General features: G+C 45.2%; 1 protein-coding gene across 2 annotated transcripts; it reads right to left on the bottom strand.

Moving 5' to 3' along the window:
- Positions 1–6,901: 6,901 nt before the first annotated feature.
- RAE1 (ribonucleic acid export 1) lies at positions 6,902–25,278 on the bottom strand. 2 transcript variants are annotated; one of them, XM_027558981.1, is made up of 12 exons: positions 25,069–25,278; positions 22,197–22,293; positions 21,512–21,616; positions 20,484–20,576; positions 16,408–16,494; positions 15,378–15,464; positions 15,188–15,259; positions 14,117–14,224; positions 11,915–12,021; positions 11,755–11,830; positions 10,981–11,175; positions 6,902–8,007 (listed from the first exon to the last, which is right to left on the bottom strand). In XM_027558981.1, exons 2-12 carry the CDS (start codon positions 22,284–22,286, stop codon positions 7,921–7,923), a joined length of 1,107 nt encoding a protein of 368 aa, XP_027414782.1. In that variant the 5' UTR covers positions 22,287–22,293; positions 25,069–25,278; the 3' UTR covers positions 6,902–7,920. The 2 variants fall into 2 exon arrangements, with proteins under 2 accessions (XP_027414782.1, XP_027414783.1); XM_027558982.1 differs by lacking the exon at positions 16,408–16,494 and having other exon boundaries at positions 25,069–25,276.
- Positions 25,279–26,616: the final 1,338 nt, after the last annotated feature.

The raw sequence follows: 26,616 nt of genomic DNA, 5'->3' as shown, positions 1-26,616 counted from the left end.
TTTTTTCTATTTTTCCAGTATTTTACCAAAATATGGATATTTTCCATCAAGTGTATTCCTATAACAAAAACCATTCAGTGACTAAAACAAAGGAAATCAGCCTCCACGGAAATATTATTAAAATTATCTAAAATAAATCTTCAAAGTAAAAAAAAAAAAAAAGTTAAAAGCAAGGAATGTGTGTGTTCCTTGACTACGCCAAGAAACGATATACAGCAGGGGCGCTGGTGAGTCAGCAGTTTCGAAGGACAAATGAGCAAGTCCCCTGTGTCAAGATGTCAGTGGTGCCCTGGGGTACAGGGCATCCATTGTTGGGTCACAGCTGCTGCTGGGGGGCCCTGGCCCAGGTTGTGACTCATCTGTGCCTCAATGTGACTCTGGTTGCTAAAGATGAATACTTTCCCCTTGCAGTTCACAGACCCTGAATTCTACCTGGGGGGGTTCTGTGAATGCGTGCTAAGTCACTTCAGTCGTGCTAACTCTTGTGATCCCGTGGACTGTAGCCCGCCAGGCTCCTCTGTCCAGGCAAGACTACTGCAGTGGGTTGCCGTGCCCTCCTCTAGGGGATCTTCCCATCCCAGGGTTTGAACCCGCATCTCTTATATCTCCTACATTGGCTGGCGAGTCCTTTACCACTAGCGCCACTTGGGAAGCCCATGGGATCTGTGGGTCCCAGGTAAAGACCACTTTGCTTTAGTTCCAGTTGCTGCTGTCACAGAGGGCCCACACTTTTTGACTTAAAGCAGCAGACATTTCCTCTCTTAGAGTTCTGGAGGGCAGAGCCCAAACATGTCTCACAGGGTTTAAGTCAAGGTGTAGGCAGAGCTAGTCCTTCTGGCGACTCCAGGAAGGAATCTGTTTCCTTGCCTTTTCCAGCTTCTAGAGGTTGCCAGCATTCCCAGCTGCCAGCTTCCTCCCAGTCTTTCTCCCACTGCATCTCCCTGATACTCTCTCCCTTCTACCCATCTCTTCCACAGTTAGAGACCCTTGCGACTCCACTGGCCCCCCGGAAAATCCACCATAAGCTCCCTATCTCAAAGCCCAGCACCTCGGGCACATCTGCAAAGTCCCTTCGCTGTGCGAATGGGCATGGAAAGCAGTAGGAACCTTGGGGACTGATGATGGTATGTCAGTGCATACCTTGGGGCACTGCCTCTGTCAGCCTTCTAAGAGCAGCCGCCACTGGGGTGAGGATGTGGATTAAACAGCCAGTCTCACCGGGAAGGCTACAGGAGTCTTAGTTTTTTTGCATCCCCCAGGCCAGCAGGTGTGCTGGGAAGCCTGTCCTGCCAATGGGAGCCCCCTTTCCCAGGATGGTGTGGCTAATCCCCGAGCTGAGAGCGGTCTTCGAGAATCAGTGCAGGGATGGGGGCCAGACTAACTCTGCAGCTAGAGGGAGGGTGCCCACCTGCCAGCAGGGGTCTTCTCAGTGAGCGCCAGGGTGAGACCCTGTCCCAGGCAAGTGCAGCCCTACTCTGCACCTGCTCTGGGGGCCCGGGAATGTGTGTGAAGGCTCTTGTAGGTGTGGCATGAACATGGGGTGTATTCCAGAGGGGACACCTGGTCATACGGCTGAAAGACACATGGCTACCTGGCAACACTTAGCTGAGGGCGCTGGGACAAAGCACCACAGAAATCTAGTTCCTCACACTTTTGGAGGCCAGGAGTCCAAGATCAAGGTGTGGGCAATGTTGGTTCTGTGAGGCTTCTCTCCTTGCAGATGGCTGGCTGTCTTCTCCTTGTCGTTACATGGTCTTTCCTCTGCGGTGTCTGAGTCCTAATCTCTTCTTTTAAGGACACCAGTCATACTGGATTAGGGCCCATTCTAGTGACCTCATTTAATCCCCTCTTTGAAGACCCTCTCTCCAATCCAGTCATAATTGAGGTACTGGGGGTTAGGACTTCGAGATACAACTGGGGGAGTGGGGGACAATTCTGCCCATGACAAATACTTCCTTTGCATCTGCAGGTGACTAAGTTGTTAGCCTTCAGAATCGTGCTCAGGGCCTTCCCTGCTACTCAAGGGCCCTCACTGTGGAGGCCACAGAGGCCCACAGAGGCAGCCGAGCAGTGGTTCATGTCAGGTGAAGTCCAGAAGCTGAGGAGCCTTGAGGGAGTCTCTGGGCCTTGGCACCAGAAAACACGCACTGATCTGAGGACAGTGGGAAGCAACCTGCTTGAATGCTTCCAGGCATTCTCTCTCAGAAAAAGTCAGCCTCCACCACACTTCTTTAAGGGCAAACCCCAGAGCCAGAAAGATCCATGAGGGAGTGGAAATGATGATAAACACAGTGCCCGAGGTATTCTTGCCTGGAAAATCCCGTGGACAGAGGAGCCTGGTGGACTGCAGTCCATGGGGTCACAAAGAGTCAGACACGACTGAAGCGACTGAGAACCCACACACGGTGCCTGATAAGGTGCCCAGGGTCAGCAGGGGCTGGGGTTTGACTCCACTGCAGGCAGTGAGTCCTGGCCAATGAGTAGCCAGTGAAGGGCCAGGGATAGGCCCCTCCCCATCCCCAGGCAGCCTTGTGAAATCTGGTGTGTGATCAATGGCCCTAAGCTCACCAGGGGCAGTGTTGACGTGGTATGGGGGCCTACCAGCCATATCTAAATTCAAGACTCAAAAGGAAGAGACTCCACTGCTGACCGGTGATGGGGAAGGGATGCTGAAGCCTTGGGGGTGACCCAGCACTGCCAGGGGCCCTGATGACCTAAAGGGTAGTGCTGGTTTGGTCCATGGGAGACAGGGGATTGACAATGTCTTAGTACTGTGTCCATGGCCTCTCCCCATCACCACCCTTGCCCCACACCTGGGAGGAAAAAACCAAAGAATGCATACCAGTTGCTTTTCAGGGGCTGAATTACTGTTTAAGCATGTGTGTAACTGGTTTTTCTTATTTGCTTTGGAAATGGCCCTCACCTTAAAGAATATTTCTCAACACATCAATGCAAAATTCACAACAGACTTACATCAGGCTTCCAAGTTATTTACTCTGTTTCTGTTTGCTCTTTGGTGACATAACACCTGTCATGATTAAGAAAACAAAAAAACAAACAAAAAAAACCCTCTCAAAACTGCAGCCACAGGATTTTCCTGCCTTCTCCTGCCTTCTGATGAACAAGATCTGTGAAACCCAGGAGTCCTCACTTAGCAGGAAATTCTGCAGAGCTATGAAACGCTGGGTCTCTGGGTGTCAACCTAGCATCTTTCAAGGAAATAGGACTCTAGTGTTGAAACTGCCTTTGCGAAACACTACAGCCCCAAGAGACTTCCCACCAGGCACTCTGGACCCCAGGACTGGGGCTTATATAGCTTGTTCAAGGGCCTGCAAATGTGTCTGGGGGTGGGGTTGGTAGCAGGAAGGAGAGAATGAAAATTGGCTTCAAAATATAAAAACAACCCCAAACTAATGTAAGTGTCCACAAATATAATACTGTCAAACTCTTCGGTGTTCCAAAGAGTCATCAGAAAACATGTTTTGAGAAACTTCCTGGTATTCTTGGTGATCGTTAAGAAATCATTGCCAAGTGTGAGTTATAGACTGCCAAATAATCTCAGAAGTAAAGCATAAAAAAAAAAAAATTTTTTTTTTCCAAACACTTGCAGCAGGAATATGTATGTAAGGTGGGATGTGGGTACATTTTAACATATGACGTGATGAGTGGGGAAATCTTCAAAAAGTCAGAGGGCCTGGGGCCCCAGTGTCCTGGGGAAACACACTGTGGTGGATTTACATTTCTAGTAGCTGCAGTTACAAAAGTATGACAGGGTGAAATTGATTTTATCATCCAGAATATTATTTCAATGTGATATTAAAAAGAAGATATTTATATTCTGTTTTTGAAATCTACTGTGCCAAATTTTACATCTCCATTCTGACTAGACACACAGAGGCCTGGAGCACCCAAAGTTACTAAAATGCATCTTAAAATGGGCTGTTTGCCACCAATACCCATGTGGGATGGAGATTTTCTGAATCTTACTTTCCCAAACCAGGGCAGGGATGCTAAGGGTGAGCAAGTGCTCAGAGCCCCCCGCCCCCGACCCCACACAAGAAGGCCTCAATGTCCCAGGAGGAAACCAACAGGGACATTAAATCTTAAGTAGAAATTCAGGAATCTGATCTCTGAAAAACTGTCCCCTTCAGCATTGTGGCTCAGACGATAAAGAATCTGCTTGCAATGCAGGACACCCAGGTTTGATCCCTGGGTCAAGAAGATTCCTTGGAGAAAGGAACAGAAACCACTCCAGTCTTACCTGGGAAATCCCATGGACAGAGGAACCTGGCAGGCTAGTCCATAGGGTTGCAAACAGTCGGACATGACTAACACTTTCACTTTGACTTTCATAATTTCCCACACAGGACATCAATCTTCTAAGATAAAAATGTATTAAAGACTAGTCTTCTAGCAGCATCAATAATCCTTAGACTCTACTTCCCAACTATTTTACAAGCAACAGCAAACGGTGACCCACACCATTTCTTCTAATAAGCTGAAGTCGGTGAAATTGAATACAGAAGCTGGTCCCCAACACTGGCACTGGCATCCTTGGCGCCATCTGCTGGTCACATTGAAACACAGCCTCCCTGAGGCAGAATCCTCTTAGGGGCGTTTTGGTCCCAAAAGGCTCCCTGGGACAGGAAACTTCCCTCGATGCCATCTCCCTGAAGTTAGAGCATAGCAGCTGACATTTATTATGCGCCAGCCACTGAAGCCCTTCACACCCATTAGCTCTTTGAATACTCACACCGACTGTTTGTGGCAGCTACTTTTAGTGTCTCCCATTTTAGACGAAGTCACTGAAGCTCACAGTTTAAGTCACATGCTTAAGGTCCCAGAGTTGGTCATCACTTGACAGCTGAGATGTGGAGGCAGGCAGTCCAACTCTGAGTGCATGTTCTTAACTACATCATACAGGCATTTCATGCAATAAATGCTACTTGAGGTTATTGAACCTCAAGAATCCACCCAAATCAAAAGTCCCCAACACCTGGGTTCTAATGCCTGACAATCTGAGGTGGAGCTGATGTAATAATAATAGAAATAAAGTGCTCAAGAAATGTAATGTGTTTGAATCATCCTGAAACCATGCCCTCCACCTCCTGGTCTGTGGAAAATTCTTCTTCCACAAAACTGGTCCCTCGTGCCAAAAAAGTTGGGGACCACTGCCCTAAACCATGTAAAAGGAGGGACAGAAAAAGAAACCCCAATCCAGTATATTATTAAACATGTAATGGTAGCACAGCATGCAAAACAACATTTACCATTACTGTTAAGCCACGTACTGGAATAGATTCTGTTGTCTGTGGCTTCACTTGACACAATTCGTTCTAATTGTACCACCTACGAGGGGTCATGATTTAATTGGAAAATGCTGGCTTAGATGTTCCTATATGCATTCAACGTTCATTTCTTACTGAGCCTTTCCTTTAAAGGAAACTAAAGTTTTGAATTAAAAAAAAAAATCTCTCTCTCTCTCTCTCTAGGTAGCCCAGAACACATGGAATAGTCACCTTTGTGGAATTTTCACTGTATTTTTTATGGTAACTTTCTAGTTTGGGTAAGACATACTAGTTTTCCATGTAGTAATGAAATTTTTTTCTCTAAATTTATGTCAATGACATTTATTTTTGAGGAGCAAATGTTGTAAGTGAATTGATTTAAAAGAAAAACAAGGAATGGTAGCAAAGTGTTGACTGTAGCATCTGGGTGTAGATAAATGGTCACTATAAAACTCCCAACTGCTTCACGTTTGAAATTTTTCATTAAAAAGTGTTCGGGGAAAAAAATGAACAACAAAACCTGTCTTCTCCATGAGGTTTACATACTCCACCTTCAATGAAAGCAACTCCATCTTAAACTGGGTATAAATTTTTAATGGCAGAATGACTTGACACTAATTAAAGTGAAGATTATACTTGGGTCTTCCCAAACTAGATGTCATCAAATTTATGAATACCTATTGAGCACCTGTGGCTTCCAGGTGGCTCAGTGGTAAAGAATCCACCTGCCGATGCAGGTTCAACCTCTGGGTTGGGAAGATCCCCTGGAGAAGGAAATAGCCACCCACTCCAGTATTCTTGCCTGGGAAATTCCATGGACAGAGAAGCCTGGTGGGCTCTAGTCCCTGGGGTCACAGTTGCATTCAACTGAGCAACCGGGCACCTGCTGTAGGGAACACACAGTACTGGTGCCTACAGGGATGTCGAAGATGGAGAGTTCCTAAGAAACCCACATACCTTTTACAAAATGTGAAAACAAGTATCTTACGAAGTTTAATGATTTCAACAAATATTTACAGGTTCACTTTTATGTTTCAGGTTCTAGGCCAACACAGAACTGAACACATCTCCAGGGTTCACATCCTGGGGCCCTTACTTACAACTGGTTTCTACAGCCATAAGTCCAACCAGGGACTTAAATATTTTAAATCTGACAGTTAGAAAAGAACACTCTAAAAGGTCCATGACTTAATATGCACTATTCTATGGTCACTTTCAACCACAGCCAGTCACTAGCTTGTAAAAAAAAGAACAGTGAAACGCTGGCTGAACTAAAAGTGATACATTTCTTCTCATTGCTAACGAACGTGGACTACCGAGACAATCAAGCTTGGCTAGAGCCCAGCTCTCTTCAGAGCCACATCTGCACATACATACAGATGACAGGGCTCAGGGCTGATTCATAAAGGAAAGGAAAAAATGAGCTGTAAACTTTTAACTTGAAAACTAAGAACTTTCTAGTGCACCTGCCTTTCTCTCTCAAAAAATTAAAAAAATCAGAAAAGCCAAAAGAAAACAACAACAAAACTTTTCAGACCAAAAGAATCAGAGTTAATAGTCTGAATTCATGTATGATTTGATAAGCGAAGAATTTAAATCACTGATGCAGGTTATGTCTTTTAGTAGAAAACTTTATTTTGTCTTTTAGGAGTAGGCAAACATGTCTTACAATATTACAATACCTGACTTCCACACTGAGCAAGTTAATTTACAACCGGCCCCAAAGACTAAAGCAGAAGCATTTGGGTTTGCAGGGTAAAAACACAACAGACTCTCATTTCTGATACTTACCAATCAGGAATTTTATTACATGAAATTAAAAAAACACTCCAAAATTATGGCTACTGGGGGCACGAGCTCAGAGCACTTCCCATGCAGTGGACTTGGGTTCTAACTGGGGAGTCCACAAAGGCATCACCCACTTGGGCTTCGCCCACAAAGGGCTGTCCTTCAAAACAGGAAGAACCATGTTCCAGTCACCAGGACACCCAGCAGAGGTGAAAAGCACTAGAATGTCAAAGATGGGAATGAGGGAAGCAAAAGAAAAGCACATCCAAACTCTGTCCAGCAATGCTTGGAGAGGCTGCTGCTGGACATGCCACCAGGCAGAGACAACCCCAGCTCAGGACTGTCTCTCCTGGGGGACAAGATGTCTCATTTCCGAAAGGACATCTGCAATCACAAACCAAAACCCAACGAGGACGCTGAGCAGGACAACCACTTCAGAGCTCACAGGTGGGTGAGGGGAGAGTCGGACAAAGGGAGCTTAGGAGACAATCTTCAAAATGTTTATTACAAAATACAGTACAGGCTCGCCAAATGTTTCCCAATGTTCTCTGATACATACACTGGATGAAGCACTGCAAATACCTGGCAGGCGCCCACGTGAATCTAGGGACGTCTATAATGATTTGAATCTCCTTGGAGGTACAGACGAAACCTGTAGCCGGCAGTGGAATGGAGACGGACAGTCACTGCAACCGCCGGGCTCCTGCCTGCTGAAGAATGACATCGTTTTCTCCAGAGGTTGAAATCCACATCCAGGGCTGACAACCTACTGAAAGCTGGGATCCAAATTCGTACAGAGGCAGAATGGAGAGAAAACTCCGGACAACCCACAGGTCTCCAGCCACTACTTCTTATTCCTTGGTTTTAGCTCTTCAGCTGCATTACGCAGGAAAATGTAATTTTTCTTTTGGGGATTATAAAATTCATGTCCCTAAAGGGGAAAAAAAACAGTATCTTAAAAACTGATGAAAAATCAGGTTAGCATTTTGTGGGCACTTTTAACATGCCAAGTCCCATGCCCTGTGTGTGAAGCATAATCTGTTAGGAGTGAAAGAGGTAAATGGAGAGCAATAAAAGTCAAATCTTAAACAAAAACTTCAGTCCCCAGAGAAAAGGTTAAGGATGTGGGACTTGCAATGTCCCCTTGGAAGGATGATCTTTTACATATTTGCCTCTTCAGCACTGAGACTCCTGTCAACCTTCCACCCACTGCTTTACTGCTGAGACAACTCCCCAGACAGCACAGCCTGGAAAGGGGAGGCTGGTGGAAGATGAGCTGCAGGCTTCTCAGTATAGGAGACGCCTGGTCTGTGACGTCAGAGGGAGCAGACGTGCCGTCCCAGACGCCAAGGGAGGTGAAGTACAGGTGTTGGTGTATCTGCCGGGGAGGGAGGGGGCTACATGACACTGGGGGAGCTGGAAACACCCAGTTCAGGCCAGGTTGTGAACGACGAGGGGAGAAAGGAATGGCAGCCACAAAGGCTGTAAGTGACAATGACAGTGACAGGAAGAGAGCAGAGTGGGGACAAGACAGAGGAGTGGAAACCCACGGTAACCAAAAGGCCTGGAACACAGAGGTGGGCAGGGCCTCTGGGTGTACCCTGCCACCTGCTCTGCAATGGCACACTTTATTCTCATTCCTTGACAGTTATGCCGAGATGGTTCTAGAAATTCTGCTCAACCAATGACCAATCATTCTCATAATATACAAAATATAGCTTTTCTTATTGGTTATGCTAAAGCAGCAACCTAATATTAATCACGTCATCATGACTCCATACCACAGATAACTGTCCTTCAACTAAGAACAATGGAAAACTCTTAAAACAACTTTTTTTAAAATTAAAAGATTATAATTAAGTATTTCACTGTAAATTGACATTAACTGTTCAGATTAAGGGATTCTGAGCAGCATTCAAATCAACAAGCTTTGTTTGTACACTTCTTTCAATCTACAACTATTTTTCCAAGGCTTGAAAACAGAACCCTGAGTGTCATGTGAGTAAAACATGGACTTTTGATGTGGCTGCAGGTCGAGCAGGTGAAGAAGAGGAGTTCCATCACAGGCCCACGGGGACACTGGGGCCTCAGGTCAGAAGCTGGCCCCGACCCCAGACAGGCAGAATCGAAAACAGCATACTCTTTGTAAAACCGAGGGTATGGCTTCCACAGGTGAACGGATAAACAGTGATCCCAGACCACGGGATACTACTCAGTCGTAAAAAGGAACAAACTAGTGACATACTCAACAGCAAAAAAGCGTACCTAGTGTATGACTCCATCTGTATAGTATTCTAGAAAACACAAATTTATCCGTAACAACAGAAAGGAAATCAATGTGTGTGTGAAAGAAAGCATTACAATAATACACAACCTTTTGGGAGATAACTGTTTGTTAATCTTGACTGTGGTGATGGTTTCCTGGGTATATAAAGATACTGAAACTGATCAAAGTATACTTCTTACATATGTTATGTGCAATTTACTGCATTTCCATTACAACCCAGTGAAGTTGCTTAAAAAAGGGGTGGGACGGGGGAGGGGCAGCTGCATGGCTCACAGAAGCAAAGGCTCCGAGAGGCTGAGCCTCCCCAAGGCCAGAGCCGGCAGTACAGGTCAACAGTGTGCTGAGTGGGCAAGATGTACTGCACGGGCCCAGCTCTTCTGAGAGAAAGAGACAGAATCCAAGGCGATTCCAAGACTTCTGCCCCACTGGCCAGGTGGTGTTTAAGTAAAGAGGAACACAGGAGAAGCAGCAAGCCTGGAGGATGAAAGGAGACGGGTCGGAAAATCCACCCGGTTTTTATGTCCTAGGTTAAGGTGCTCAGGGGGTACCCAGGTGCAGACACCCCATTGGGATGGGGACACAGGGAGAACTGGGGTGCAAGGTCAGGAGGCAGGTTAGACACAAGAGCCACTAGCTTATGAGGGAGGTGCTTCATGAATGCAGATGCACCTTGAGGAACCTGACGGAGAACCACAGAAAAAGGCCTGCATGCAAGAGTTGGGAAGAAGAGCAGAAGCCACCAGAGATGGTGAGCAGTCCAGAGCAGGAATACAACAGACAACAGAAATGTCAGAGACCAGGGAGAAGGCTTTGTGAACGGAAGAGGAAGGGGTGGCCCACAGTGCCCAACACAGACAATAAGCAGCTTCTGGACCGGACAGGACAAAGGCAGCGAGATCCCAGCTACAGCTCCAGGAAACTGAGGAGGAGACAGAGGTGGGGAACAAGAGGGCAGGCGGTTACCCCTCTGGGCGAGTTTACCAGGAAGGGGACACTGGGATTCTTAACGCTTGTTTCAGAACAGCTGAAGTGCGTGCTTACAGACCGCAGAAGGAGACAGGGGATAGGAAGAGAAGATGGAATAACAAGAGGCAGAGAAGAATGGAGTTAAGTGTTTTGGGGATGGGAGGGGAGGGGGGGCAGGATGAGTGAAGACAGACACGTGTGGAGGCGAGACTGTGGCTGAAACCTGAGTGTGAGGGTCAGTTCTTTTACTATGGCACTGGGATGACTCAAACACAACCAGGACCCCATCAGTCTGTAACTTCCCTCCCCAAACAGCGAACAAACAAAAAGCCTATGCCTCTGGTGAAGGCTGGGCACCTTGCCGAGCCCTCGTCACTCTCACCCAACAACCCCCGACATCCCTGAATGACTCAGATGCCCCCGAGTGTCGGCTGCCGGGTTTACGCTGACCAAGCAGCTCACGTGGGCATGTTCTCAGGGAAAGGCCGAGAGGGAGGCCCTGCTGCTTCCTGCTGCGGTGAGGTGATGTGACAGGCCACGTGCAAGCCACACGGCATGGCTGGAGAGGCCTCACGACCAAGCTCAGGCCTTCGTACACCAGAGCCTGGCTCTGCTGCCGGACGGCGCCAGTGCAGGCCTGAGGACTCTCACCTTTGACCAGTCGTAGCTGGAAGCATACGCAAATATGTTTCCATTGTGATTGAAGCAGCAGGCCGATATCGGCTGATCTAACTGTTCCGAAGTCTTTAGTTTTGTTCTGGCATCCTTGTCCCAAAAGCTGAATCTACCATCAGATCCCACAGTGGCAAGGGTGCCATGGACAGGATGGAACGCAATTCCATTAACCTATGAAGGACGGATACATACAATGAGGAGCAGAGAAGGGAGGAGAAAGCCGGTTTTTGACAATGCAGACTTCCTGGTTCAATGAGAACATAAAATGAACAACCATAATTTCATTAGAGCTGATGGCCTGCTGATCACATCAGAAACCAGCCCCGCTTCCTGAACCAACTGACAGCCCAGGACTGAATCTTGTCTCTTGTTAAAAACACAAGTCAGCAGAAGTTAATAAGTATGTAAGCTAGTGGCACCAAGGGGCCAACCTCAGGAAAATGCCTTTTTCTTTTTCAGCAAATAGCAATTTCTCAGTTTTAGCTAAGCGTACCAACTGTCTACCAGCACTCATACAGGTGGAAGTTGCTCCCCAAAACTCCTAAGCTTGCATTTCAGAAACAGAGAGAATGAAGAGAGTCAACATGTTCATAAAAACAGAAAACCGAAACCTCCCACGTAAGCCATTTATCCCTGCACATGAACACACACAATGACAGTGATCTTTTCTGATCCCATTATGACTCAGCTATCCACCGCCAAGTCTAGTTTCTAGACACATTCTCAGGATTAACATTTCTAAAGACGCACCGCATAGATGTCCTGAGGAGCAGAAGTGTTGGTCCCGTTAGATCGATGACATTTAAAGGTGAAGTTATCCTTGGCACTGAAAAGCAAAGGCCCAACTTAGCTTTCCTTCAAAACAAAATGTCTCACACGAACACCTGCAAGCTGGCCAGGCCTCACTTACGGATTTGGGGGGTTGATGTAGTGGATAGCAACTCTCCCCTCGATGCTTCCCAGGGCAAAACCTGTCGGCTTGTTCTGTTTGTCTTTAAAAATAGCCACACATCGATGCTATAGTTGGGGAGAAAAAGTATACCATCATCATGTGAAGTGTAACATTCCATAAATAACGTGAAAGTAAACAACTTTTACTCCATTTTTGGGTTTTGAAAGAACCAGAAACATATTTCTCAAACACGATGAAGACTTTTCCATTCCTCCAGTAGGCATTATTTTTTTATTTAGCCACATGATTTTATGAATAAACCACAGACCACATGCTTCCATCCAGGTGCTGCTGCTCCTCTGCCACCCTGCAGGCCTCGCTGTCACTGCAACAGGGCACGCACCCCTCAGCCCCACCAGCTCCTATTCTGGCACTGACCCCCTGGTGGGTTGGGAGGACACGTCACTTTGATCTGCAGCATACCACTGACTAAGCGAGTGCCCTCTATGAAGTCACCCAGTGTCCCAGGGTCTCTGCGTCCCCAACTGGAAAAGGGAAGTAGTGTTGGCTGGGGGAGGATGTGGGAACAAGGGTCAAGCATACAGTGGATGTGGCCAGAACTTTCTAAACCATGAATAAGCTATGCAAAAGCTAGACACTGCACTTGATCCAACACTGAGCCTAAGGGCCCAAAGGAGGGTCTCCTGGACCCCACAGAAGATCCCAAACAAACAGCCCATGGCCCAGTCTCCAGAGGCAGAGATGCACGGGTCCACACTCCTGTTGTCATTCAACAAGAGCTGCGTTCGAGTTGGAAGGAGAGAAATGGTCAGATTCGAAACCATACACAGGGTGCAAGTGAGGGTGGTGGTTAATGAGATGGGGGAGGAGAAAAGGAAGGGCAGTGAGTAAAGGACAACCCCTGATTTCTGGCCTAGCCAGAAAAGGTGGAGGCCCCACCTAGTGAGATGCAGAGCATATGGGTAGGAGCAGGCTGGGGGCAGTGGGGAGGCCCTGGGCCTGGTATGGGATGCTTCTGGGCTGAGATACGTTGGCGGGGGCAGGAGGACAGGCGGACACGCATAGGAGCCGTCAGACTGCGAGTGCCCTTGTCAGGAGCACAGAGGGTAGGTAGCTAGGGATCCAAGACTCCAGCCCACCACACACGCCTAACCAACAGTCATAAACAGCAGATGGGACCGTGCTGAGGTTCAGAAGGCAGTGACCCAGGGCAGACGCCTGGGGAACCTCAAGATACAGCAAAGAAGACAAAGCAGCAAGCAGAGGCAGGAGGTAAGAGACTGGCATTATAGAGCCCAAGCACAAAGTCTTAAGAATATATAGTAAGAATATCGGTGAGTGCCACGGTTGTGTTAAGATGAGGGTGACAAGTATCCACTGGAGTTACTGACTAGGAAGCCATCAATGGCCATGCCAGAAACAGTTTTGGTGGAGAAACAGGGGCAGAAGTCTCAAAGGAGTGGGTGAGAAATGAGTAGGAGGTAGGGGAACCAAGAAAGCTCGTTTAAGACACTTGACTTACAAGAGGAAAAGGTACCTAGCTGGCTGAGGATGTGGGGGTCAGAAGAGGTTTGTTTCCCAGGATTAGACTTGAGTCTGTCTTATGCCAATGAACAAAAGTTGCGGGGGTGAGAGGGGGTAAGACGAGATACAGGAGGGAGGTGGGTGGCTGATAGCCTGAGGCTCCTGAGAGGTGGGTCGGCACAGAGCCCAAACAAAACTGGCCACTGGAGAGTGTGGCCCACCCCTCAACGGGGGGTGGGAAAGGCAGGGAAGAGGCAGGTATAGCCAGAGTTCTATGTTCAGCAGGAGTAAGATGAGGAAGCTTCCAATTATCAGTTTCTGTGTTCTAGGACTAGAGGCTGCAGATCAGATCTGCAGAGACAAAGACCAAAGGAGTGATGGATCGGAAGAGAGTGAAGAAGATCTAAGAACGTGTGGCAGGCAGGTGGAGACCGAGCTGAAGGCAGAAGCTATGGACTCATGATGGAACCAATTCACTGTGGTGTGTACCCATTCAGCAGCATTCTGCTACCCAGGGGATGTCTGCCAAGGACGGTATTTACCCACTAATACTGTGTTTATATCCTTAAATTCACCTCCTTTTAATATCCGACAGTATAACAATTTCCACATGCAGGCACTTACTCCCTAAGATAGATGCTAAATACAAGCTTCCTGATCTGATTCGTGACTCACCTGATGCTTCAGTGGAGACTCTATCCTCCTGAATTCAGAAGGCTGATTCTCTAACTGATACACAATCAGGCCCCTCTCTGCAGTTGCCACCACAGCCATAGGATATATCTAGGAAAAACAGGAAAGCAGAGACCTACTTAAAGTGGGGTGTGCTCTTTTGTATACCAAAGTATTCTATCAATTTTTTCAAAGTTGCAAAAATAAATAAACTTCTTTAAAATTTAACAATCCAATGGTATTTACATGTTTCAAGGTAATCTAGATAAATCATATTGGAAAGTAGCACGTACCTTTTTAAAAGACTCAGTTTTCAAAACTATGAAATATTATGAAACATTTATTTAGAACATTTACTGAAGAATAGAGAAGAAATGAAAATCATTGTTCTACCACGCCCTTCAAATGATAACAGTTGTCAGCATTATGGTATGTTTTCTCTTGTCTTTTTGAGTGTTTTTTTAATACACGTGTGTATACGTATGTTTCTATATAATTCACATCCTTTACTAAAGCGTGTTCAGTGAGCACCACTCCACACATTTTCCCGAGAACACTAGTGGTGGCCATCTAAGTAACATTCCCTCAAATCAAATGACTGTGTCTATCTAGTTGGCCCAATGGGTCATTTCCAATGTTTCACTCCATTATACAGAACAAAGAACATTTGCATCTCTACTTTTCTCATGATAAACTCCTGAAAGTGGAATTACGGGGCAGTTAGTACACTCTTAAGACTTATTGCTACACCAATAGAGAAAGTTCCTCAGCTTCTATCCCACTGAGACAGACACCAAAGGATCTAGTCCCACCTCACAAAGTTATTGCCAGTTTTTGTACTGTACGCATCATACCGGTGCCGGCATGGCCTGTGACTGAATATGTTCACACAACAAGTGACTAAAAAAGTGTGACATCCAGTTTTCTGTAGTTCTGGAACATATGCAGTACAAAAATCTAGGTTTACGACAACTGAGGCAATCCAAATTACATCCCACATCTATAATTAAAGTCTGAAGGGCTTTTACATTGTCCTCTAATTTAAGATATCATAAAAAAGAAGAAATTCCGTACCACGTCAGCACAGTAACACCTTTCAGGGAGCTGTAACACCATCATAGGATTTGATGATCGTGTATCCCAAAACTGAAAGACAAAAAAAAAAAAAGAACAAGTGACCAACCATTCAGAACTAACATCCAGATAGTGTAAGAATAATGTCCACCTTGGTCAGGCCAGGAAGCCCCTTGACTATACAGCATACCTTCAAGGTCTTATCCCAGCTCCCAGTCATCACACAGCTGTAGTTTGGTGCTTTGATCCAATGTATTGTTTTGACAGGAGCATCATGCTTTCAAGACAAAACCAAGACAGATCAAGGTAAATGTAATATAACATGCCACACAGCTTTGGCTCTGGAAGTTCAAAGAGAAGGAATCTTAAATATTGAGGTCATACTCAACAAAAACCAAAGGATAGTTTTGTCCTTCCCCATGACCAAAACATTCTGTGTAACATTCCATACCAACAAAATTTAATTTGATTTGAACCATAATTAACTAGTATGAGAGTGAAGGGGGAGGTACTCAGAAACAACTCACAGGGAGAACTCCACCACAGCTGTGTCACTGAGAAGACAAACATTAGAGATGGAAGAAGTGCTCTAGCACACAGTACTGCCGTCTCAGGGTATGTGACACCTTCCTGAAAATGTCTCAGTGTCAAGAGGCTCTTTCCCACCAGGCCTGACCCTCTGGTTCTAGGCTCTTTCCTCTTCATGGTTTCTACTTTTCTTAGCAGTCTTCACACAAGAACCTGCCTGCCATCCTCAAGCAGGCTGTAAAAGCTCCTGAAATAGGAAGGGCGCCTCTCACTCACTGCTGTGTTTCTACTCCAAGGACAGTGCCTGCGGTATCACTGGCAATTGATACGTATTTGTCTAATGAACAAGTGACCAAATGAAGCCTGGGACAAGGCAAGCCACACATGGGTGCTGGAATGCTGAACATCAGTTTTAACACTGCCTTTTATAGATCTGAACATCACTAGCTCCTTATGATGCAACCTTCAACCACACAAATGCAGAAGACCCTTGATGGAACTTGTGAAACACCAGTAAAAACGAGACTGCTCATAAAACTGGTGTTATTTTGTGCTTAAGAGGTTTCTGGTATATTTAAGTCTAATTGATTTGGTATAGTTGAACTGCACCTTTCCTGTAACAAAGAATAAGAATCATTACAACCCTGCCTTGCCCAGCATCTCTGCAGAGGATAAATTTTATTATTTATTACCTGTGCAATCTGTATCGCCTGGTTACTATTGAGGTCCCACATTTTAGCAGTTTTATCACATGAGGCTGTAAATACTTTGCTCCCATCCTAAAATAAAGTAGAAAAAATTCCGACATTCTAATAAAAATTCTATATGTACATTTAGATATTAGATTGAACATACTGAGGAAGGTTTTATTTTGCAAGTTTTATTTTTCCAATTATTTGGGGGCTTGTGTATTGCAAACTACAATGTCATATACAAAACACATTTCCAGCGCTTTTCAATCATCAATTTTTTTCTAAGAGAGAATGTGTAAACAGGTTAATAAAAAATTTAAACAGCATTTAGAGTTATGTAATGAAAACCGAGTCCCTCCCCGACCCCAGCTCACTGTTGAGAGGCAGTCATGGTCACTGGCAATCTCTAGGAATAGCCTTTTACATCCTGTATCAATGTGTATTACCTACCAGGAACCACTTACATTTTTTTTTCTTCTTTTCATCAATTTCAAGCCTCCACAACAGGTACAAGAATAGTACAATGAATACTCACAAACCCATCATCTAGGTTCCCAATTTAAACATTTTGCCACATATACTGTATCTTTCTCCCCGCAATTTCTGCTCTATACCACACATGTTCAATCATTATTACTTGTGTTCAGTTCAACATCTAATAGCATTCTGAAGTGCATGCAATAAAACTACACTAATTTACAATGATCACTGGTCCAATATAAACTACAGAACAGCTTAAAAAATTGGCAATCACCGTGTTATGGTTTTAAAATATTCACATATAGAATTCATAAAGTACGTCAGTCAATTATGAAGTACAAGACAATTTAAAAACAGTAAGTACCAAGCTGAAAATCTAGACCAATCATCAACAATTCTTTTTCCTAAAGGGTGATATAGTAAATATTTCAGCTTTGCAGGTCAAGTGGTCTCTGTTGCAACTCCTAATTCTGCTGTTGTAGCTAGAACGCAGCCATACACACTGTCAAATGAATGAGTGTGGTTGTGTTTCAAGAAAACTTTATTTACAAAAGTTAGCAATGGGCCAAATTGGGCCCATGGGCCATAATCTGCAGACCCCTCCCACTTCATTTCTGGTTCCACAGCTCAAAGATTTACCATTATCCTTCCCTAGCAAAAACTTATTTGAAGCTCTCCATCTGAAAGAAGAGAGAAAATCTTCTTCTCTATTAATGAGGCTCTAAGGGTAAGTCCACAAATCCTTGGAAAGATGCTAATGCGGGCTGTCCTGAGGCTGAGTGAAACACTGGCCCCTCAATCTCATGAAATGCTGACCCTACCAGCGGCAGGATGCCAGGCCCCAGTGGACACACCAAGACAGACCCAGTCTATCAAAAGGCTGAGGCAGAAGAATGAGATCCCTAAATGCTCCCAAATCAGCTCCTCTAAGCTCCACCTGCTATGTCCACGCAGCAAGCCACGTCCTTGGACTGCTTGGAGAATCACCCTCACCAAGCTGGGCTTTTACACCTCGAGGGTAACTCTGGCTCTTCTGTGCCTTTCCATACATGCCTTCCTCTTCCAGAAACCAGCTCCTATTTCCTATAAGCCCCTGTGAGAGAGGCTGTCAGTGCATGGGCTCTGGAGCCAGAAGGTCCAGGTCTGGGCTCAGCCTTTCTCTCTGTTCCCTCAAGCAAGTCTCTTAACCACTCCCCAAAGGCGCCATGCTAGTCTTTGAGTGACTGGATAACAGACTCAGAGAGATTACGTAACTTGGCAAAGCCAAAAAGTGAAGATAGAGCTGAAATTTGAATCCACACTTGGAATGGATGACAGAGCTCTAAAGCTATAAGCAAATGGTTTGCTTTTTCTTGCCTCATCTGTGAAGATTTCAGTGCACCCTTCCCAAACTTCATAGTTGCCTTCTGGGTTCTGTCCACCCAGGACAGTGCATCCTGCCTCTCTAAGAACTTAGCTCCCTGAATTGGAACTCTTAATGTCTATATTTCTCCTCCACTTGACGGCGCACGGCTCTAATGGAGACAGAGAAAGGAAATGGGCGGTGTACATTTCTGTACAAGGTGACTCACTAACACTTGAGCAACAGAGTTCTGGTGTCAGGTAATTCTATTTCTTACCATACTTGATAAGACACTTACAATTCTGATCTGTTCTCTCATCAGTAAAGAAAGACAGGTAAAATAAATCAGTGGTATTTAAAATCTACTCAAATGGCTGCTTTTCTATGTGTAATTTAAAACTATTATTAATCTCATAATAACCTAATCAGACGAATCAGCAATACATTTACAGATGACAGAAAATGCCTTAGAGAAGACTTTCAGAGATGATTAAAATGGGAGCAACTCAAAATATTCATAAACAGAATATTTATAAATTATAAATTTATAATTTATATAAATTATATAAACGCTATGTGTAAGCTAAATACAATCATATAAATGCATGGTGTGAGTAGTCTGGTGTTTCTCATAAAATTAACATAAATTTTTCATATGACTCGGCAAGCCCACTATTAGATATAAACTCAAGAGGAAAGAAAATTTATATTCACGGAAAATCCAGTATACAAAATGTTTATAGCAGCATTTATTCACTACAATCAAAAATGGAAAACAACCCACATGTCCTTCAGCTTGTGGACGGTGAACAGACGGTGAACACCCATACAACGCACCACTACTCAGCAACAAGGAGGACTAACTGCTGCCAGATACAAGCTGGATGGGCCACGAGTGCACTGAGCTGAAGGCAGCCAGACTCAAGAGGATTCTGGTGATGGCGTTCTAGTAAAGGCAGAAACACAGGGACCGAAAACACACCAGTGGTCTCCAGGGAGAGCGGCTGAGGGGGATCTGATTACAAAGGGCAAGAGGAAATCTTTGGGCTGATGGATCTCTTCTATATTTTGATCACAACTCTATGCATTTCTCAAAACTCACAGAATCATACACTTACAAGGTTCAATTTTACTGCCTGCAAACTACATCTAATAAAAAAAATTCTATGAGCCCAGGGAGGGACCTTGAGACTTAGCTTCCTCAGCACATCTGCCGACTCTGAGTCAGGCGCTTTTGTTTTCAGCTGCCAGCAGGAGAAGGAGGGGAGGGAGGCTGGGCCCTTCACAGCCAAGGCTCCTGCTGAGCGTGGCTTCACCATCCCTGTTGGCTTCTTTGTAAATGGTATACCTTCATTAAACTCCCCAATCACCCACCTTCTCCCCTCCAACAAAAAAAAAAGAGAGCTCAGAATTGAATAAACTCAAACACATTAACTTATAATGCTAACGTTCAGTATTTGGGAGGAAAAAGAATTTCAAAGAAAGGAAATATTTCAAAAGTCTAATAATGGTAAAGGATTAATTTTCCCCATAGGACTTACTTCCTGGGACTGTAAATTTCTAATTTTAAAACAACATAGGCTCCTGGCACATCAAGAGACATAGGAAAAGCTTTAATTGTCTAACCCCTTGCTCAAAAAACGGCAACCTGCTCCAGTATTCTTGCCTGGAGAATTTCATGGACAGAGGAGCCTGACAGGCTACAATCTATGGGGAGTGCAGGGTGCACAAAGAGTCAGACATGATTGAGCAGCTAACACTTTGCTCAAGGAGACAGGTCAATAAATTAATGGAATTTTTAAGCAAGAAGCTTTCAGAGAGACTAACTAAAGCTAATATAACAAAAGTTAACTGACTATATTATGAATATCAATCAATGACTATGTTTAAATTCAGAAACAGCATTTCTAAAATGTGCATGCTGCTGCTGCTTCTAAGTCACTTCAGTCGTGTCCGACTCTGTGTGACCCCATAGATGGCAGCCCACCAGGCTCCCCCATCCCTCGGATTCTTCAGGCAAGAATACTGGAGTGGGTTGCCATTTCCTTCTCCAATGCATGAAAGCGAAAAGTGAAAGTGAAGTCAGTCGTGTCCCACTCTTAGCGATCCCATGGACTGCAGCCTACCAGGCTCCTCCATCCATGGTATTTTCCAGGCAAGAGTACTGGAGTGGGGTGCCATTGCCTTCTCTGAAAATGTGCATGCATACATGCTATTTGTATTTCAGGTCACATAAAAACATAATGAAACTTACATCACTCCAGCAGACATCTAGGACAGGTCCCGTGTGCATCTGCTGGGCTTTTGGAATAGTCTGTCCGCTATCTTGAACTTCCCAGCATCGAACCTATAGTAATAAAACAATGCAGACACAACAATTAATGATAACCCCTATGCTCCCAGCCATAATCAGATAAACACAAATTTACACGACAGACACTTTCCCCTATCAAACTGGCGTAATAAAATGAATAATACTTGGCACCAGCAAGGAGAAGCTGAAATCTGAACCAGTGGTAGCTGTACCCTGTGTCTCAGATACTCCCTTTCTGGGACTTGAGGATTTCCCATGATGTACTTTGTATGTGTTATCTGAATTCATCTCTACAACAGCTAAACCTCTGTGTACTTACTGTCATCTCCATCTTATTTCAGGATATGAAGCTTACAGAAGATAACTGGCCTAAGTCCCTCACTTAAGTCAGCAGCAAACCACTATGCATCTATCTGATTATGAGTATGGTTAATTGGTTCAAGTTTGCTCCAACAAGCCACCTGCACTTCTTTTGTGAAGTGCTTCTAAACATCCTTTGCCTTTTTTTCTACCAGAATTTTTACCTTTCTTTTTGAATACTACAATTTTTGTTTGGTAAGTATAGTGTTGATGCAGGAGTGTTAATATAGCTAAAGGTGAAAAACTTTAACATAGCCTAAAGAACATTTTCAGGATGCCTAGAAGGGAAATTCACACAGAGCATCAGGGACAACATTTATTTTCCATGAATATGACACATGATTAGGGAATATACTTCAAGATACTGAACTAGAGTATAAATTTTTGAATGATGCATATGATTTTGCTTTCTTAAAAAATGGCACAAGAAGTGATCAATGCCTGCCATTCAGAATGGTTCAGACTCTTAAACTCATTTCTTTAAAAAAAGGTAATGAATAAGCCGTAAGTTTGCTTTATTCACTTGGAGCAAAAACAAACAAAAAACCCAGCCCTGCTCATACAGAGAGATACATGACAGAGAGAACATGCATTTAAGAAGCACTTACATCATTAGCCCACGATCCTGCAATAAGAAAGTTTCCCGGCAAGGTTGGGGGGCTAAATGATAGACAACCAATGCTATCATCAGGAGAGGATGTTACTTCAATATCCTGGGGTGGAAAAAGTCCATGTTAAAATGTATACATCATCACGATTTAATTCAAAATTGCTTCCTTTCTCACCAACACATCAAGGTCAAGCGTCCCTGTTCCCAAGAACTAAGTTAATCAGACCTCACTCACTTGGATAAAAAGGCGGACTGTAACCCAGCCAGTGAAGGTACTGGCACTGTTGGACCCAGGCAGCATCTCAAAGCCAGGCCTGCAGCCACGTTTCCCAACAACGGCCCCAGGTCATTCCTGCCCCGCAGTGCTCAACCGTCGTCATCACCTGCCTCCCTCTCCCAGAGAAACTCTCATTCCACAGTTGTGGGCTGGACCCTGGGCACCTGCAATCTTAACAAGCACCTCATGTGATTTTGGTGACTAGGAATGTTAGGGGAAATAGGACACCAGTCCAGGGGACACACAGTTCCTCTGCTCCAGTATTTGAGAAAGCAGGCTGAACAAAATTTCAGCGTGTTCACCTCAAAGGAGGCTCCCACACCAACTGGGATTCTCTTGCTATCACGTATGTGGGATTCTCTGGCCTGTGCTGTTTCTAAAAACCCTGTGAAGCTGTATGTGGTACCTTCATAGGGTTGTGATTATCTGTGGTTGTGCTGCCAAACATGCTGGTCCCACCAGATCCAAAACCCGAGGTTGTTCCAAACAGACTCATTTTGGCCCTAAAAAATAATGGAAAAAGTAAAGGACAAGTCCTCTCTTAAGTAATAAACATCCCTAAGAGGCAATAAAAAGATACAGTTAAGTTATAGAAGGGATATAGAGAGTAAATAAATAAATGACTTGATGTCAGGCTTCTCTCTTCTGAGGAGATTTAAATATGCAATAAGCAGAGTGCCTTTTAACAATAAGCTTTCTATTTTTAGAAGTTTTTAATGGAAAATTACAAAGACAGGAGAGTTCCCATATATCCCACATCCAGTTCCCTTCTTCCATTCATCACAATTAATTAACCAATATTGATACATTACAGCAGAGTATTTTTTAGTCACCAGCTAGAAAATAAATTCATTTTTACACAGTTTGAGACACAGTGCTGAGCAGCAGGAATGCAATAGGAAACCAGCAGAAGGCTGTGTTCTTCCAGGTTCCCACTTAGTGACAGCTCACTTTCCTCGTACAAATTTCTGCACTCTGGTTTAGGTCACTATTTCTGCATGAAGTTACTAAGAAAAGCAACCAATCTTGGCAGCAATCACAGGAGTTTTAGAGTAATCGACCTTTATCTGGTTTGGCATTGTGCTGGACATTTGCCCGCAAGAATTCCCCACTTTGAGTTTTTTAGGGGTGTCATAGTCTAGTAGGCCCACCTAGGTTAGAACCATGCCTCTGCCACTTCCCAGAACTGGGATCCTAATCTGACCAAGCCTCATTTTCCCTATTCTGCAAATACAGAGAATATTAACACCTTCTCCAGGGTTGCTCTGAGTATCAAATCAGATTATCTATGTAGAAAATGTAGTATCTAGTGGACAGTGGGTCATAAGCAAGTTTCTTTTTTTCCTTACAAGGAGAAAGTATATATATTCTCTCTCTGATGATTCACTTACATTGATGTCATATTTTCAATTCTGTAACTGGTTAGTAAATTCTTACATCCAGCTGCCTACTCAAAGGAGCCTTGCATGAGTGACATGAGATAACAAGAGTAGCATCTCTTATCATGACAACAAAGAATATGAGGAATTTTGGAAGATATCTGAGTTTCCTGAGCTTCAAGAAAAATAAGTGTACACATACTAGGTCTATGAGTACATTAATATCTCAAAAAGTGACTCTCTGCAAGGATGTGGCACTTGCTGACCCCATCTGACTCAAATGATTGAGATGAATTTGGAACAACAGCTAACTGTATGAGCAAAGGAATGACAAAGGTTCTGCAATCAAGCCCAGGAACTAAATATATGATTTCGGGCAAATTATTTAGCCCCACTGGCTCAGACAGTAAAGAATCTGCCTGCAATGCAGGAGACAGGGTTCAATCCACAGGTCAGGAAGATACCCTGGAGGAGGGCATGGCAACCCATTGAAGTATTCTTGCCCGGAATATCTCACGGACAAAAGAGCCTGTGGGGCTACAGTCCACGGGGTTGCAAAGAGTTGGACACGACTGAGCAACTAACACTTTCTCATCTACAAAAATAGACACTAAGATCCACTTGAAGTGAAGCTGCACACATAGTGCCCGAAACCTCTGTTCCTTCCTTCTCCTCAACCATGGAGCATTAATCAGCCTCTGCGGACCGTATGTTGTGCAGGACACTGGGAACCCACAACAAGTTCAGAAGGCAGGTGTTCATCTCTAGTCTACCCAGTCTCTCACTCCCTCCTTGAGCACCCCAGCTCTGAGGTTTTCCTTTCTGCCTGTGAACACAACAAGCGCCTCCCAGTTTGAAGCATTCCTACCAGCTGTTCCTGCAACCTGGGGTGAGGAGGCCTCCCCCGATGGAGGGAGTCGCTTTTTGAGATTATTAATGCGCTCAGACCTAGTATGTCTACATTTCATTATTTTTCTTGAAACCCAGGAAACTCAGATACGTTCCCAAATCCCCAGCTTTCTCAGTGCCAATTTTCAGGTCCCACTTCAAAAGGCAGCTCCTCTTGTGAACTTTTGGGGGTGATGGAAATGGTCTAAACTGCACCGTGATGATGCTTACACGACTGTATTAAACTTTCCAAACTCATCAAAATGTGCACTTTAAATAGGTTACAGTGTGTAAGTGACGTTCAGTGAAACTCTTGGAGCATCTTTTTTTTAAAGTCACCTCCTCTCCTCAGAGGCTTCCTTGCTTTCCGAAGGTATAACACCTGATCCTCCATCACTAGCCCCTTTTCTTCACAGCACCGATCCCCATCCGGGACTTGTCTGCAACCAGCCCCCTCCCCAGGAGACTGCCAGCTCCTAACGGCCCAGAGCTGTCTGGAAGCTCCCCTAAAACACACCTGGCCCGCAGCACAGCGCCTGGCGTGTCACAGATGCTTGCCTGGGCGGAGTGTGTGCACACGGATATAATAAAACACTTGGCGGAGGAAAGCAGAAACAGAGTTAACTGCAGACAGCGATAAGTGTAACAAAGGAGCTCAAGCACGTTACCCTGGGAGAGACTACCAAGAATGGTCAGGGAAGGTCTCCGAGGCGGCCGCTTGCGTCTGAGGAGAAACCAGACGTGTAACCAGGAAGGGCAGAGGCGATAGGGGCTGCCATCGACTCTGCCCTTTCTCGGTGCCTCAGTTTCCCCACAAAAACGAGGGGGTCAGACTAGCGGTGATCTTAAGGCACCCTTGCAACTCCGACGTCCCTCCCAGGGGCCACTCAGGAAGCTCGCCAACGGTCCGGCTCGCGCTCCAGCATCTCGCGGCGGGACGCACTCCCCCGGGGACCCGGCCTCAGCAGCGCCATGGCGGCGGGGAACAAGGGGAATCCGCACGGGGCCTACCTGAGAGTCGCGCAGCGGAGGGAAGCCGGCAATGGGAAGCGGGAGGAGCTCGAGAGCCTGCGACCCCGCTCGGGCGCGGAGGAGACAAAGGCCAGGTGACAGGAACGCTAACCCCGAGGGACTGGGGTCCCCTCACGCCGGCCGAGGAAATTGCCTTAATTACCGCGGAGACATTACGCATGCGTCCCTGAGCCACTTCCTTTGGCGTCCGGAAGTCAGGGAAGGAAAGAAAAGGCTTCTCCGCCCTCAAGGCAATGGCACATGCGCAGAAGCACTATCGGGCCTAGAAGTCCTTGCGCCAGCAGTTTGCGGATTGGTCGAAAGTTGGTGTCCGTCGCAGTTGCCGAGCGACCGCTCTAATAATTCCGCGGTCCCGGCAGGAGAAAGGTAGTTAGAATCTTCTCTTGTGAATTTACTGTAGCAAAATTCTGATTGCCGCCAATTCACGTTCAAGCCCATCCTTCGAATAGCTGGTGGTTTGCTGCCTGGGTCCCTACCGTGGCCTCCCTATTTACGAGTATGGTATCTTGAGCCATCTGGGCTCTATGACCTCAGTTTATAGCTGTAAAATGAGGACAATGATGCCTAACTTCCAGGACTATTCTTAGCTAGGCTCAAGAGAAGTAACACGAGTGAAGGTCTTCTGTTAAGTGTAAGGTTCCATAGTAATATTAAGGGACTGTTGTGGCGCACATATGCCAATTCTGAATATATCAGCTGGCTTCCCCCTCCCCCTTTATGAATATCTAAAGGAAAAAAAGGGGGGGTTGTGGTACACACACTGAACCTTCTCCTTTTCTACTCAGTGTGGGCTGCGTACCAAAAACCTTGACGTCTGAAGCGGGGAGACTTTCCAGGGGGGTGGGAATCTGGGGGACCTAGTTATAGCATGAAGATTCAGAAGGTCCAGTGTCGGTCTAAGAACCTAGAGTTTTAGCAAACTCCCAGCTGAAGTCGCCAAACGGACCACAGTTGAGCACCAAGAATCTGTATGTTTAGAAATCACTTGGGGAAACTGTTTAAAAAATAACTGATGCCTGGGCCTCACTCTTGAAGATTCTGATTTAGTTGGTTTGGGGTGGAACAGAGGGAATTAATATTTTTTAAAAGCTCTCAGTGATTCTAAAATGCAGCCAGAGTTAAAGAACTCTAGTCTAAATGCTAATAGCTCGTTTATTGTCTGGCTGCTGTTTATTATCTGGCTGCTCCATCTCCTGTAATTTCCAGAGCAGCCCTATAGGGTAGCGGTCTCCATTTTATAGAAAAAGAAAAGGAGGCTGAGAGAGGTAATGTGACTCGTCAGACATCAAACAGCAGTTAAGCGACAGAGCCAGTTTAAGTAGGTCCTGTACCTAACTCTCCCAACCAGCAAAACCTTAGAATCATCTCTGACAAGTACTCCCTCCTCAGTGACACCTTTCCTCATTCTTTCCTACATGAATCATCTCATACCATCTCTCCTTTCATCTTTCAAAGTCCTCTCAGTACTTATCATATTCTGTCTCACACGATCATGGGTGTATTTGCCTTGTCTAGCTTCCTAGATTT

Source organism: Bos indicus x Bos taurus, chromosome 13, assembly GCF_003369695.1.
Source record: "Bos indicus x Bos taurus breed Angus x Brahman F1 hybrid chromosome 13, Bos_hybrid_MaternalHap_v2.0, whole genome shotgun sequence".
NCBI lineage: Eukaryota > Metazoa > Chordata > Mammalia > Artiodactyla > Bovidae > Bos > Bos indicus x Bos taurus.
This window is presented reverse-complemented; position numbering and strand designations above follow the sequence as displayed.